At 46.8% G+C, this 14,865-nt stretch overlaps 1 protein-coding gene across 1 annotated transcript in view; it reads left to right on the forward strand.

Moving 5' to 3' along the window:
* Positions 1 to 14,865, forward strand: part of VAT1L (vesicle amine transport 1-like) — a 167,134-nt gene that overhangs the window by 89,299 nt on the left and 62,970 nt on the right. The window contains exon 7 of the mRNA XM_010850780.1: positions 1,781 to 1,975. Coding sequence (XP_010849082.1) covers positions 1,781 to 1,975 — 195 coding nt within the window. The remainder of the gene's footprint in view (positions 1 to 1,780; positions 1,976 to 14,865) is intronic.

The following is a 14,865-nucleotide window of genomic DNA, read 5'->3' on the forward strand; positions in this document are numbered from 1 at the left end:
ACCATCTCATGTCCCCGCTTTTAAAAGTATTTTACTTTTTTGAGCTTCCTCAATCCTGGAAGGAGGCAGGATGTAAAGGAAACAAACCATAACATAAATGTTAATATCATAAATGTTCCTAAGTATCCATCACATGGCTCTTTGCCTTCTGTATTAAACTCGTTAGTAACCATTTTAATCTCTTAAGAGTCTTCCAGAAGCTGGAACTTCAAATTTCTAAAGTCTAACAAGAACCAAAGGGGACATAATCAAGACAGAGAAAAGCAATTGGATAAATATTTCTGTGGTTTGCTAATGAGTTATCTACTTATTTTTCCTACTTATGGCTTCCCTGATAGCTCAGCTGGTAAAGAATCCACGTGCAATGCAAGAGACCCTGGTTAGATCCCTGGGACGGGAAGATCTGCTGGAGAAGGGATAGGCTACCCACTCCAGCATTCTTGGGCTTTCCTGGTAGCTCAGCTAGTAAAGAATCTGCCTGCAATGCGGGAGACCTGGGTTCAACCCCTGGGTTGGGAAGACCCCCTGGATAAGGGAAAGGCTACCCACTCCAGTATTCTGGCCTGGAGAATTCCATGGACTGTATAGTTCATGGGTTTGCAAAGAGTCAGACACGACTGAGTAACTTTCACTTTCACTCACTTATTTTTCATGTCTAAAGTGGAAGATGGGAGACAGGAAATAAGGCAGCCGTACTTGTCAGGTGTGGCTTTCCCACTTAGAACCTTAGTGCTAGTGACATTTACGGATGGATAATTTTGTCTCAAGGACCTGCCCTGTGTATTGCAGGATTTTAGCAACATCTCTGGCTTTTTCCCAATTCCCAGGTGGTGCAGTGGCAAAGAATCCACCTGCCAGTGCAGGAGATGCAAGACATGGGTTTTACCCCTGGGTTGGGAAGATCCCAGAGTAGGAAATACTCCAGTAACCCACTCCAGCATTCTTGCCTAGAAAATTCCATGGACAGAGGAGGCTGGCGGGCTGTAGTTCAAGGGGTAGTAAAGGGTTGGACCCGAGTGAGCACACACACACTGGCTTCTTCCCAGTAGATGCCAGTTCATTCCCTGCCTTGAGTCATCACAACAAAAAAAAAATCCCAAACATTTACCAAATGTCCTTTGGGAGGGGGTAGGGTAAAACTGCCCTTAGCTGAGAACCACCAATTTAGTCCCAACGCTCTGGCTTCATCACTCCATCATGCTGTTCCTTCTTCCTCCGTTATGCTTCTCTTCTCTTTTTTATCTGGTGTTTTCCAACCCTGTCCACCCGCCCCCGCCCCCAGCCTTGCTGCTGTGCCCTGCAAGGAAAGCTGCTTCCACAGGCACCCCACCGCACCCACACCTCGCTAGGACTTCTCTGCCACTCTGCTCCCTTCACCAGCCCATCACCACCACCACCACCATCCACTAAGCCAAGTGCTTTAGGCTAAACTCTCCCAGGAAACCTCAGAGGCAGTATCCTGCCACATCCCATCACTGAGAAAAATGAAGCCTGGAGAGTAACTGGGAGCAGATTGTCAGGCAGGATCCAGCTCCAGATCACGATTCCAACTGTGTGACTCAGCAGTCTGGTCACGTGTGGCCTAGGAGCTGTCTTAGTAAAGGGCTCTCCCCGATCTAGATCCTGAGCATCTTCGAAGCATTGCTGTGCACTCATGGCAGCGCCCAGCATAGGAGGCACTTACAAAAATACACCAGCCAGAGGTACCTCCTGGCCAACGGGAATCCCCCCAGCCTGTCCAGCACTGACTCCTTGTCACCCACACCTTCTCTCTTTCCAGTGGTGGCAAGTCGAGAAGGTGAACCCCATCAAGCTATATGAAGAGAACAAAGTCATCGCAGGGTTTTCCCTTCTAAACCTGCTCTTCAAACAGGGCCGTGCTGGCCTCATTCGGGGAGTGGTGGACAAGCTCATTGCACTCTACAACCAGAAGAAGATCAAGCCCGTGGTGGACTCTCTATGGGCCCTGGAGGAGGTAAGGATGATGTTTCCCCCAGCAGATAGTCTTTTCCTTTTAATTCTGGCAGATTTGGGTAGCCAGATCCAATCTTTTATTAAGGGATTCTTACCACCACCACCACCCCCCACCAGGCTTGTTTGTTTTAAATGAGGATCCTAAATGTCATTGTCCTAGAGTGTGGAGTGCTATGAATGTAAGATATACTTCAAGTTTCATAGTGGTTCTTAAACCACGTGTGTCAATTTGCCTCTTGTGCCATGAACCTTTCCCAGTAGGTCACTGAACTTTGATGGGTATGTAGGATTCGCCTTGACTCCAAGAGAGCGTGTACATCGTTGCAACATCAATTACATCCTAACTTGCGGGTATATGAGCCCGAGGTCAGAGCAGACAATGACTCAGAGCTGAAATAATTTGTGTGCCAAGCCTGGGTGCTTGGATCCCCTTCCAGACGTCGTTAACTTCACCCTGGGCACTGTAATTATTCATGAATTGCTAGATCTAGTGTTTGAGTCTTTTTATTAACTGATCTGCTAAAGTTCTAGTATTTGAAAGCATTCCTTGATTACACAAAACAAGAACTCCTCAAATACTGAAGTGTGAACTGGCTGCAGTGGTTCAGGGGAGATGGGCTAGGAGGAAGGAGTGTCTAGAAAATTCTTCAGGACAGGAGTGGTTTTGGATATTTGGGAAGTCAGTCATGGGAGCTACCCGTGAGGAAGAAACGAAGAAATGTGTTCTAGGCTTCAAGAGACATTTCATTAAGAAATCTTCCTTGGTCCGGATGTCACGAGCTTGGCTTCAGGCAGCCAAGAAGCCCTTGGAAAATACTGTGAAAGATGTGGGCTTGTGTTCTTTTGTTTGTTTGGTTGGTTTTTGCATATAGCATGAATGAATGTCTTGTATTTTGAGGAATCATGGACACTTATGAAAAATCTAACAAATATAAAATATTCTTTGGGACAAACAGTAGCCGTCATCCTGGCATGAAACTTGGTGCTGTTTGCCTAATGGACTAGGTTGGCCAAAATCCAATGGCTTTCCTGAGCACAGAAATCCCTCCCACCCAAAATATTTTTGTAGGAATCACCATGTAATCAAATAGGGCCAGTCCTGGATCCGTGGATCAAGCCTATATATGCCTCCTTGACACAGCAATATCATAAATGGTGCTTTAAAAACCCAGCCACCAAAACCCCTTCTCTTTTAGGGTAAAAGAAATATGTGCTTATTATAAGAAACTCCTAAACTACCCAAAGACATAGGAAAAAATAAACTGAAAATCCACATTCCAGAGATGGGTAACACTGTTAATATTCTGGTTTACTTCCTTCCAGTCTTTTTTCTTCTGCCCGTGTTCACTGTAATTCCATTGATTGCTAAGTCAAATCAGATAATCATACGTTTCCTCTGCTGTGTAAGTTCCAAGATGGTTAGCCTACGATTATATTTTTCTTGAAAATGTTTTAATTTAATGGGTCAGACATCTGTGTGGTATTCACTGTGGCCTCTCATTGGAAGAGGAAAGGGCTAGACTGTAGAATGGCTGGTCTCAGAGGTCGGGGAGAAGGGTAAACCTGGGCTAGTGGAGACCAGGTATAAGAGATTAACTTGACCGTGGAGCAAAGAAGAGACTTCAGCTTACTTTCCAGAAGGGATCCAACAAATCTGGTAGCATTGAAGTGAGGCTTACAATTGAAGAGGGTCTGGTTGATCCAGTGGGTCCTTGGTCTGGTATTGGGAATCATCCCTTGCTTACAATGCTCTTGAATCAGCGAATGTGAACTGAATAACAATTGCATGCCCAACGCTATGCATTGTTGGGGGTCACAGTGGCAAGCAGATGGCCAGGGTCCCTCAGCTTCAAGCTCACTTTCAGAGCGGTGGGGCAGAAGAACTCAAGTGACTCCTTTAGACATGACATGTTTGCATCTTGTTTTATGTCCCTGGATATGTTCCAGTGTCTCCTAGTTTATAGTCTATGGGAAATTGAATAGAATCTGTATCCTACTGTTGTGTGAAAATTGTATAAATCTGAATTATGTTGAATTGGTTCATAGTGCTTTTCAGGTCTACTATATCCTTCAACTTTTCTATATATTCATTCTATTAATTTTTGAGAGTTTGATATTGAAACCCCAACTAAAAATATTAATTTATCTCCTTAAAAAATAATTGTAATGTATAGTGGAACTAAATGTAACCTTGCTCCATATTTTCCAAGTCTCCTGTAAATGTGTTATCACACTTTCATAATTTAAAAAATAACCACCTGCCCCCCAAAAAAAGAAAAACCCAAGTGAACAAAATTAAGTAGGGTGTTCTCCAAATGCAGTAAGTTCTGGAAGGAATAAACTACGGTATATGTTGGCAAGTAAGTGGCAGTGGGGGGAGAAGTTTCTACAAAGCAGTCTTTCCAACCTTTTAAAATTACTGTCCCATATGGAGTTTTTTTTTTTAATACTTTTTTCTTAATTAACCTCCTCTGTGAAACTTTAGTCCCACAGATATACCATCTACCTACCTACCCATCTATCATCTATCTATGTCCTGTATGTATATTTGTGCTTTACACATATTAAAAGTGTAAGACTTTTTAAAAAAATCCTCCAGGAACCAATTCTCACCCCTCTGGGGGTGGTTTTGCTCCCACTAAACCAATAGCTCCCCGCCCCCACTGCCAGCTATGACAACAAAAACTGTTTCCAGCCATTGCCAAATGTTCCCCAGGAGGGATAGGGAGAAGGCAAAACCTTCCCTAGTTGAGAACCACCACTTTATATGAAGCTGTATTGAGGCTTCCCTGGTGGCTCAGTGGTAAAGAATTCACCTGTCAATGCAGGAGATTCAGGTTTGAACCCTGCTCAAAGATCCCATATGCCTCGGTGCAAATAAGCCCTTGCACCACAACTATTGAGCCTGTGCTCTAGAGTCCAGGAGCTGCAACCACTGAAGCCCGTGTGCCCTAGAGTCTGTGTTCCACAACAAGAGAAACCAGTGAAATGAGAAGTCTGAGTACCACACTTAGAGAAAAGCCCGTGCAACTGTGAAGAACCAGCATAGCCGAAAATAACTAATGAATTTGATTTGATTAAGGAAATCAAAGACGTCATATTGGTTAAGACAGGCACCAGGAAAGCAAAGGAATTACAGCCCCTGCAGCAGGCTAGTCATTCACAGAGTGGGGAGGGGCGGCTGCCCTGTTTGCTAACAAAAGCACCCACAGTCACTCATCAGCAACACCCACCAACGTTTTGATGGTCTCTTCAGCAGTATTTACAGACAGCATTTTAGAAGCTGCACTTGGGCCAAGCTTGGCTATTTATCAAGCCCACACAGCTCTTCTGGGCTTGAAGAGAACAGAGCATGCTTATTACTTGCAAACCTCTGAAGGATGACTACAGTGAGTCTCCCCCATCCCCTTTGGTAAATGAGTTCACAAAATTACTACTCAGGCCAGCTCTATAACTTCATCTATGGGACAGAAAGCCCATAGAGATTAGAAGAAAATTTTCTTGGGCTCTCTGAGAACTCAAACTAGAGGATTTAATAATATCAGAGATTAGGGTTCCTTTTTAGCCATCTATCTTCAACTTTATTGTAAATGTTATACACACCTTGGTGATATGCTGCAGCCTCAGGTTTGTCTCCAGATAATAAATGTGCAGCTGTACATAAAACTGTAAAAACAGTTCAGAGATGGGAAAGGGAGAAAAAAATACATCTGTCAATCAAGCAGCAGAGACATTATTGGGCACCTACTATGTGCTCATACTGTATTAAGATGTCACATCTACAGAAGGGATAGGTCACTTGTTCCCTGACCCTTACATTTATGATTTCATTCCTGAGACAATCCCTAAGACCTATGAAACAGAAGAACTGCATTTTCAATTTTGGGATGTCAGTTTCAAGTGTGACTGGAATTTGAAAACAGAGGAGAATGGTGTTAAGGAAGAATGAATGTTCAGAGATGGTTTTGAGAATGAGTTAGGGCTTGGTAGAGATTAGTAGAATATAGATTCTTAGGATGATGTTGGGGTTTATAAAAGCAAAGTATTGCCCACAGGAAGGACAGCGTGAAGACAATCAGAGAAGTGGGAATGAGTATGGGGTACCTGGGGTAGAGAAGTCTGAACAAAGCCGAGGAACGGGAACAAAGGATGAGAGGAAATAAGGCCGATCTGCTCAATGGAGTCCAAATCTCGGGTTTGAACTGGCCTTGCCTTTGCTGCCAGGCTCAGACAGTAAAGCGTCTGCCTACAATGCGGGAGATCCCGGTTCAATCCCTGGGTCGGGAAGATCTCCTGGAGAAAGAAAGGACAACCCACTCCAGTATTCTTGCCTGGAAAATCCCATGGATGGAGGAGCCTGGTAGGCTACAGTCCAGGGGGTCGCAAAGAGTCGGACATGACTGAGAGACTTCACTTTAAAGGAGAATGAGTTGACATTCTGGGTGAGAAGATTGTTATTTAGAGACTGTGGCCTAAGGAATATGACATCATTTCATCTCTCAATTCCTGGAAGCACATCTTGGCCCCAAGTATGGCACTAGGACACACACCTGGAGTATACAGCTCTGGCTTCTGATCACAAACGCCTTTACCTGTCTGCTATTTAATAGCACACAGAGGAAACTTATGAGCTGAATTGTGTACTCCCTGATATTCACACGTTAAAGCTGCAAATCCCAGTACCACAGAATATGACTGTATTTAGAGACAGGCCTTTAAAGAGATAATTAAAATGAGGCCTTTGAGTAACCCTAATACAATCCAACTGGTGTCCTTATAAGAAGGGAGATTAGGTTGAAGAGAGACATGAGGGATGTTTGCATAAAGACTAAGTGAGGACATGGTCTTATGAAAAGATGGCCATCTGCAAGCCCAGAAAAGAGGCCCAGAATGTGTCCAACCCTACCAACACCTTGATCTTGGACTTCCAGCCTCCAGGATTTGAGAAAATACATTTCTGTTATTTAATACCACCTCCAAGTCTGCAATATTTTGTAATGGCAGCCCTAGCAAACAGATACAGGGTTACAGGAAGGTCTTGACAATTTTATAATATTCCATTAAAGATATTTTACAACATTATTTACATATAAGTCTGTGATTACACTCTAATTATGGTACCAGTAGCCACAGATAGCTATCCAAATTTAATTTAATTTAATTAAGTCAAATGAAAAATTCAGTTCCTTGGCCACATTTCAAGTGGTCAGTAGTTGCCTGTGGCTAGTGGCTACCATATTGGACCATGCAGAGATGGAAGGACATTCCCATCACTGCAGAAATTCTCCTGGAGCTGGTCTGTGAGATGATGTCATCCTCCTGTTTGAAGGTAGGAAAGGAATTTGTTTCCCTAGCAATCTGGTATGATTACCCTTAGTAAATTATGTTAATTATGCCCTTCCTTGTGTATCTCTCTTTGCCTTGGCTATAGTGAAGTTCACTGCCCGAATGCAGTCATTTGTTTGATTTAAGTGCTCCAATCTCTCATTATGGGTCCCCTGCATTTTCCCCTTCATGTTATTAGCTGAGGCTTAATTATACATGTGTCTTTCATTCTATGACATCACGAAACCTACAAAGATAGAGGTCTGCCTAAAAGAATAAACGAAGGAAAAATAATGTGATGCTGAGTTTGATTAGGGACCCTTATCTGACACAGAGCAAGAGGTTGACATGATAAAAGGGAGATTACTGTTGAACCAGTGATAGGGAGGGTGGAATGGCTCAAGAGACAAGGATGGGTGAGGGTGTGGTTGTCGGTTTTAAAGAACTCCCAGACTTCAACTCCGATACCAGACTGGGAAGGTAAAAAAGGATGAAGCCAGTTATCTGAAACAGATACCCAAGCCAAAACCAAGAAGCAAAGACTGAAGAAGAAACCACGGAAAGTCCCACTTAATTATGGCAGACGGCAGTTGGCTGGTAGAGACCTCTTTTAAAGATTTACAAGCTCCTGGGACTTCCCTGGGTGTCCAGTAGTTAAGAATCCGCCTGTCAATGCAGGGGACATGGGTTCGATCCCTGGTCTTGGAAGTCCCACGTGTGTAAGGCAACTGAGCCCGTGCACGACAACTTCTGAGTCCATGCGCTGAAACTACTGAAGCCCGAGTGCCCTAGAGCCTATTCCCCAAAACAAGAGAAGCCATCACAATGAGAAGCCCTCGCTCCACTACAGGGTACCCCCACTCGCCGCAACTAGAGAAAGCCTGCGTGCAGCAACAAAGACTGCACGCAGCCAAAAATAAATAAACGAAAAGATTTAGGAGCTCCTTCAGAGGCCCAGCTGGGTGTAGGGAGAGTGCTTGGCAGCGTCATGTTGAAGCACATAATGCATGCAGGTATGTCGTGTACTCATTGGTTTGGAGGATGGACTCGGGCAGGCAGGAGGTAACTGCACATTTTTACACCTGGGTGGACAAGCCCCACACAAAAGTGGAAGCTGTGGAATGGGAGAGAATGAGTGAATCCAAGTCACTGGGAAGGATGGAAAGCCAATATAAAGGACAAAGGGGATGCGAGTCTGGGAAACCAGGACTGCGGTTGCTAGCAGTGTGATTCGAGTTAGCAGTGATGGAAACTGCTGTGAAAAAATTAATGTGCTCAGATGTGGGTTTGGTTTAAAGTGATGGTAGAACAGCAAGTGATGTCCCTGGGCAAGTCAAACGCACCTGAACTCGAGAGAAGAAGGCAGGATAATTACAACTACCACTACTGCTGACATTTCTAGAGGATTTGCTACATTCCAGGCACTGTTCTGGGGCTTCCCTGGCAGCTCAGCTGGTAAAGAATCTGCCTGCAATGCAGGAGACTTTGGCTCAATCCCTGGGCTGGGAAGATCCCCTGGAGAAGGGATAGGCTAATGCCAGTATTCTGGCCTGGAGAATTCTATGGACTGTATACTCCATGGGGTTTTGCATGGATTAATTTATTTAAATTCTCCAAAATCCCTAAGGCTTCCCAGGTGGCACAGTGGTAAAGAATCCTCCTACCAATGCAGGAGACATGTCCCTGCATCCCTGGATAGGGAATGTCCCCTGGAGAAAGAAATGGCAACTCACTCCACTATTCTTGCCTGGAAAACTCTATGACAGAGGAACCTGGTGAGCTACAGTCCATGGGGTTGCAAAAGAGTCAGACACAACTAAGCCAGAGACTGAGCATGCAAAAAGCCTAAGACCCAGCTATGATCTTCATCTTATAGGTTGCAAAAGTGAGGCTTTGGGGGGAGTTATCCATACCCAAAGTCCTTGCTTACAATTGAATTTAATGGAAATTTGAACCCCAGGGAAGTCCAATGCATAGAAGTTATTGAAAAAAAAAGAGACTATGAATAAACTCATTGAATAAAAGAAGGAGCAAAATAATATTAGCAAACACTTATCATAGCATGTTTTTGTGTGCCCAGTGGCCTGGGAAATCCCGTGGACAGCCAGGAGCCCGGCGGGCTACAGTCTAGGGGGTCGGTCACAAAGAGTCGGACACGGCTGAGCGACTAAACAAGAACAAATGTCCCCAGGAGTTCTCCAAGCAAGCACTTTCCATGAATTAACCCATTTAATCCTCACGACAACCCCAGGGGGTAGGTACTGTTACTCTTCCTGAAGCACCAATAAAGAAAGAGGGCTTAGATGAAGTAAGCTGCCCAGGCTCACAGGGCTGGTGTGCGGTGAAGCTGGCATTCAGATCACAGGCATTAGCTTCTACTGAAGAAGGAAGAGGGTAAGACCAGAACCCCATCCCCTCCCTTCACACTGCCCGTAAAAGATGAGGCGTCCCAGGCAGGGGAGGGCGTGGGGGCCGGTAAAGGGACCACCGTGACCATCGGCAGGTCCTTAGTGTCCAGACTGCTGACCAATTGGGAGGTACCAAGGAAAAGCCTTTGAATCTGGCCCAGGGGTCACTGTTGACCTTTCAGAAAGCCTTTCAGTAGAATGATGTGGGCAGAAGTCTGAAGGCAGAGGGTCAGGAAGTGAATGCGTGGGTAGGATAGGCTGACAGCCAGCGTGAGCCTCCCATTTGGCAGCGAGCAGAGGAAAGGACTGGCAGAAGCCAGGAGGAGCAGGCCCACAGAAGGGCTGCTTAGCAAGTAGGTCATGGGTTCCATGGGCTTGGGGGCATTTCTGTTTAGCGAGATAAACATGTTCTAAAGTTAATGACAGTTGCACAACCCTGTGAAGATGCTAAAAACCATCGCTCTGCACCCTCTGAACGAATCGTGTGGTGTGTAAAGTGTATCTCAATACAGACACACACAGGAGGAGAGAGAGAGAGCAGGGCTGTTTAAGGATGGGGTAAGAGGACAGGAGAGAAGGGAAGGGGCTACAGTTTGGACAGTCAGATCCCTGGCCTCGGGCCCTACTAACATCCTAGCTGCACGGCCTGATGGAACCAGACATTCAGCCTAGCCCATCCTCCCGGTTTTCAGACAAGGAAACCAAGGCCACAGAAGTAACCAGTAGGCTTGCTTTATGTCCCTTCCTTTTTTTTTTTTGCAGCATGTCCCCCTTTCTTTCAAGTGAAACCCTAGACCGTTTGGTTTAACATAATCAGTCCCCCATGCACAGCTTTCCAATTTCCACACGCATTCTCCCGGCATGCCCTGCTCACAGGTGTGAAAGTGGAAGTGAAGTTGCTCAGTCGTGTCTGACTCTTTGCGACACCATGGATGGAGGAGCCTACTTCCGTCCATGGGATTTTCCAGGCAAGGATACTGGAGTGGGTTGCCATTTCCTTCTCCAGGAGATCTTCCCGACCCAGGGCTTGAACCCGGGTCTCCCACATTGTAGGCAGACGCTTTACCATCTGAGCCACCAGGGAAGTCCTACCTCACAGGTTTTCTGCACCTCAAACGTGTCAGCACCATCATGCCCCCCAGCGCTGCCATGCATCTGCTCTCACCCCACTCTAGTTGTCCAGCAGATCGAGCCCCCTGCGTTAGCATCCTCATCCGTGGCAAGATGAATAACAGCCCCTTCAAGATGTCCACATCCTAATCCCCGAAGTCTTTGAGTATGCTCCCTTATGTAGCAAAGGGACCCTGCTCATGTGATGAAATTAAGGGTTTTGCAATGAGGAGACTTCCCTGGACTGTTTGGGAGAGACTGATCCCATCCCGCGAGTCCTCACGAGGGAGTCAGGGGAGTCGGAGGAGACGTGAGCAAGGAAGTGGAGCAGGGAGAGGCCATGTGATGTGGGGACACAAGCCAGGGAGGGCAGGTGGTCTCTAGAAACGGGAAAGGACAGGGAAGCCCCGGCCTCCAGAAGAAACCAGGCCCGTGGACGCCTTGGTTTCTATGCACTTGGCCGATTTCAAGCTTCTGACCTGCAGAACCGTAGAAGAGTACATTTGCGTTGTGTTAAGCTGTGAGTTTGTGGTGATGTGCCAGAGCAACAGTTGGAAATCAGCACGCCATCCGTTCAACAGATACTTAACAGGGGCCGGGCTCTGAAAGCTGAGAGGAGCAGTCAGATAATGACACGAGTGGGAGGTGAGCCGTCGAGGGGTGGAGCTGGATGGGAGCGTGACCAGTGCACACTTTGGCCTGGAGAAAAGCCTGGAAGCTAGAGAGAGATGGAGGTGGGAGCATCCAAGCCTTGAAAAGCGTGCATTGGGTGGAACACAGAGATGGGGAGGCCAGGAAGGCAGGCCTTGGGAGAAGGTGGGGTAGGGAGAAACCCCCACCAACCGCCCAGCTCCCCATCACTCCAGCCTCTGGGACCATAGTGCTTCTTCCGAGACCCAAGTCTCTTTTGCCTCCTTGCTTTTATCCCTCCTCTTATCTTCACCTGCCATGCCCTCCCCTCTTTTTTGTCCTTCTGCATAATTCCTGCTCACCTGTCAAGACTCAGGGACACTGCTGAGTCCTCTGCAAAAACACCCCTGACATCCCCTAAACTTGCCCTGACCCAGCCCCCACTTAGGAACCCTGCTTTCGGGTCCCAGGGGTTAGCCACCCTCACTGACACGCTCACAAACAGTCACCTGTGACGATAACGGTACCTTCCGTCAGTTTGGTGGAACCAAAAGGCGCTGCGCCCACAGTTGGATGGAGAGTAAGAGCTGGCAAGCTGGTATTACAGCCCCGTCGCAAGTGTGTTCCCCGTGGGGTCATGGTCTTTGCAGTCAGGGACTCTCAGACAAGGTATCAAGCAAGGATGCTCTGTGCAGAAGGTGCCTGGGGTCTCAGGCAGATTGCGTGCGCCAGTGGTGCAACCCCGGCCACTCAGGCCCTAGCCACACAGACTCATCTCCGCCAGAGGCCCCGGTGTGTTGCAGGATTAGGTTTTTTGCAGTCTGGCGCTCCCCGTTAAGAGGTCTGGGAGCTCAGCTCCGAATACACGTCTGTTGTGAAGGAAATGATTGTTCTCGCCTTCACGCCTGTTGTCTAGCTGAAAACAAGTCACAGGACTGGATTTCCTCACGCCGGGGATGGAATCAGTGTAGGCTGCTGTTTGCTGTGTTCTTCCAAGACCTGGATGAGATTCTGTTGCTTCCGGAGGCTGGACAGGAACACGTCTGTCTGCTTCCGCTTGCCTTCCTAGGAGGTGGGGGTCAGGGTGCTTGTCTGACTTGCAAGGTGGCATCAAAGGACTGTTTCAAACATTTTTGAGGGACCTGTCCTGATGTGTTCATCACAGATTCTGGCCTATCCACTAGACCAGAGAAGAGGGGTAAATAACTGTTCTTCAGACCAGGATCGTGTGAGCAGGAGAACAGACATTTAAACCAGGGAACGCAGGAATAAAGGTCACACCACAGCAGGTGAACACACTGTGGATGTTGATTTCAATTTCACCTTCTGAAATCCATCCTCCTCCCTAAGCACCCCTTTCCTCCACTGGAAATGGGGCTGCTACCACGTTCCCTGTACTTGCAAAGGATTTTGTGGTTCTTGTGCCATCGACGGATAGATGTTGAATCCTTGCAAACTGAAAAGCACTCTGCCAATGTTGCTCAGCCACTCAGTCATGTCCTACTCTTTGTGATCCCATGGACTGACTGCAGCACACCAGGCTTCCCTGGCCTTCACCATCTCCCAGAGCTTGCTCAAACTCATTGAGTCAGTGATGCCATCCAACCATCTCATCCTCTGTCATCCCCTTCTCCTCCTGCCTTCAATCTTTCCCAGCATCAGTGTCTTTTCTTATGAGTCAGTTCTTTGAATCAAGTGCCCAAAGTATTGGAGCTTCAGCTTCAGCATCAGTCCTTCCAAAGAATATTCAGGACTGATTTCCTTCAGGATTGACTGGTTGGATCTCCTTGCAGTCCAAGGGACTCTCAAGAGTCTTCTCCAACACCACAGTTCAAAAGCATCAATTCTTCCACGCTCAGCTTTCTTCACAGTCCAACTCTTACATCCATACATGACCACTGGAAAAACCATAGCTTTGACTATACAGACCTTTGCTGGCAAAGTAATGTCTCTGCTTTTTAATACTAGGTTTGTCTAGGTTGGTCATAGCTTTGCTTCCAAGGACCAAGCGCCTTTTAATTTCATATTATAATATGCGAGAGCAGCACCAATCAGATGGGGTAAGCTTTGGGACAGTAAATAAATGCATTGGGTTTCCTGACCCTCTTACTTCTGGCTGTTTGGCCTATAACACTTCTTTTCTCTGAGTCTCCTTTTCCTTACCTATAAAATAGGAACAACTGGGGGCTTCCCTGGTGGTCCAGTGGTTAAGACACCCTGCTCTCACTGCATGGAGTACAGGCTTGGATACCTGGCCAAGGAACTAAGATCCTTCATGCTGCGAGGTATAGCCAAAATTTTTTAAATAAAAAAATTTTTTAATAAAATAGAATAGGAACAACTGACCCTATTTCTCAGAAGAGTTATATATTTGTTTCCTAGAGCTGGCATAACAAACTATCCCAAACTGAATAACAATAGACATTTACTGTCTCCCAGGTCCGGGGGCCAAAAGTCAGAAATCCATATGTCAACAGAATTAGTTTCCTCTGAGGGTTGTTAGGGAGGCTGTTCCAGCCTCTCACCGCATGTCTGGTGGTTTGCTAGCTGTCTTTGGCATTTCTTGGTGCGTAGAAGCATCATCATCCCTCTCCGCCTTCCTTTTCACATGGGGTGCTCTTGTGTGTGTGTGGGGGGGGGTCCACATTTCCCCTTCTTCTAAGGACATCGGTCATATTGGATAAGGCCCACCCTGCTCGAGGGTAAACCCTACTAATTTCATTTTCAGCGACCCTGTTTTCAGACACGGTCACATTGTGAGGTCCTAGGGGGTTAGGACTTTGAGGACTTCCCAGTTGGTGTTAGTGGTAAAGAACCCATTTGCTAATTGCAGGAGATGTAAAAGATGCAGGTTTGATCCCTGGGCCAGGAAGATCGAATGGAGGAAGTCTTCACTCCAGTGTTCTTGCCTGGAGAACCCCATGGACAGAGGAGCCTGGTGGGCTACAAGTCCATGGGGTTGCCAAGAGTCGGACACGACTGAAGCGACTTAGCATGTATGTGAACTTGCAGGGGGTGGGAGAGGATGGGACACAATTCAATCCATAGCAAATGGTGAGTCAGACAAGATCAAACAGAAAAATATTTCGTGAACTATGAAGGGCTACAGACGCACAATTTCGCCTTGGGCTTAAAAGGGCAGGTTCCTGAATCATTCAGGTCCTCCAGTGATAACTGTGAGTTCTTGAGAAAGGTATTTCACTTCCTGAGGCCTCGCTTTCTCCATCTGTGAGATGGGGTAATAGCAGTGCCTCCTCTGTGGGGTCATTGTTGGGGCAACGCAGGTGAGCAGTACCCAGCCCCGAGTAAAAGTCAGCCTCTGTCACCATATCCAAGGGGTGGGATGGGGGCGTCCCATCTTTCTGTCCCTCAGCAGGTGAGCCCCCGGGCTGATTTCCCCCTCCATTTGCCACTGCGT

The sequence above is a fragment of the Bison bison genome, unplaced genomic scaffold, assembly GCF_000754665.1.
Source record: "Bison bison bison isolate TAMUID 2011002044 unplaced genomic scaffold, Bison_UMD1.0 scf7180017864295, whole genome shotgun sequence".
Classification (NCBI taxonomy): domain Eukaryota; kingdom Metazoa; phylum Chordata; class Mammalia; order Artiodactyla; family Bovidae; genus Bison; species Bison bison.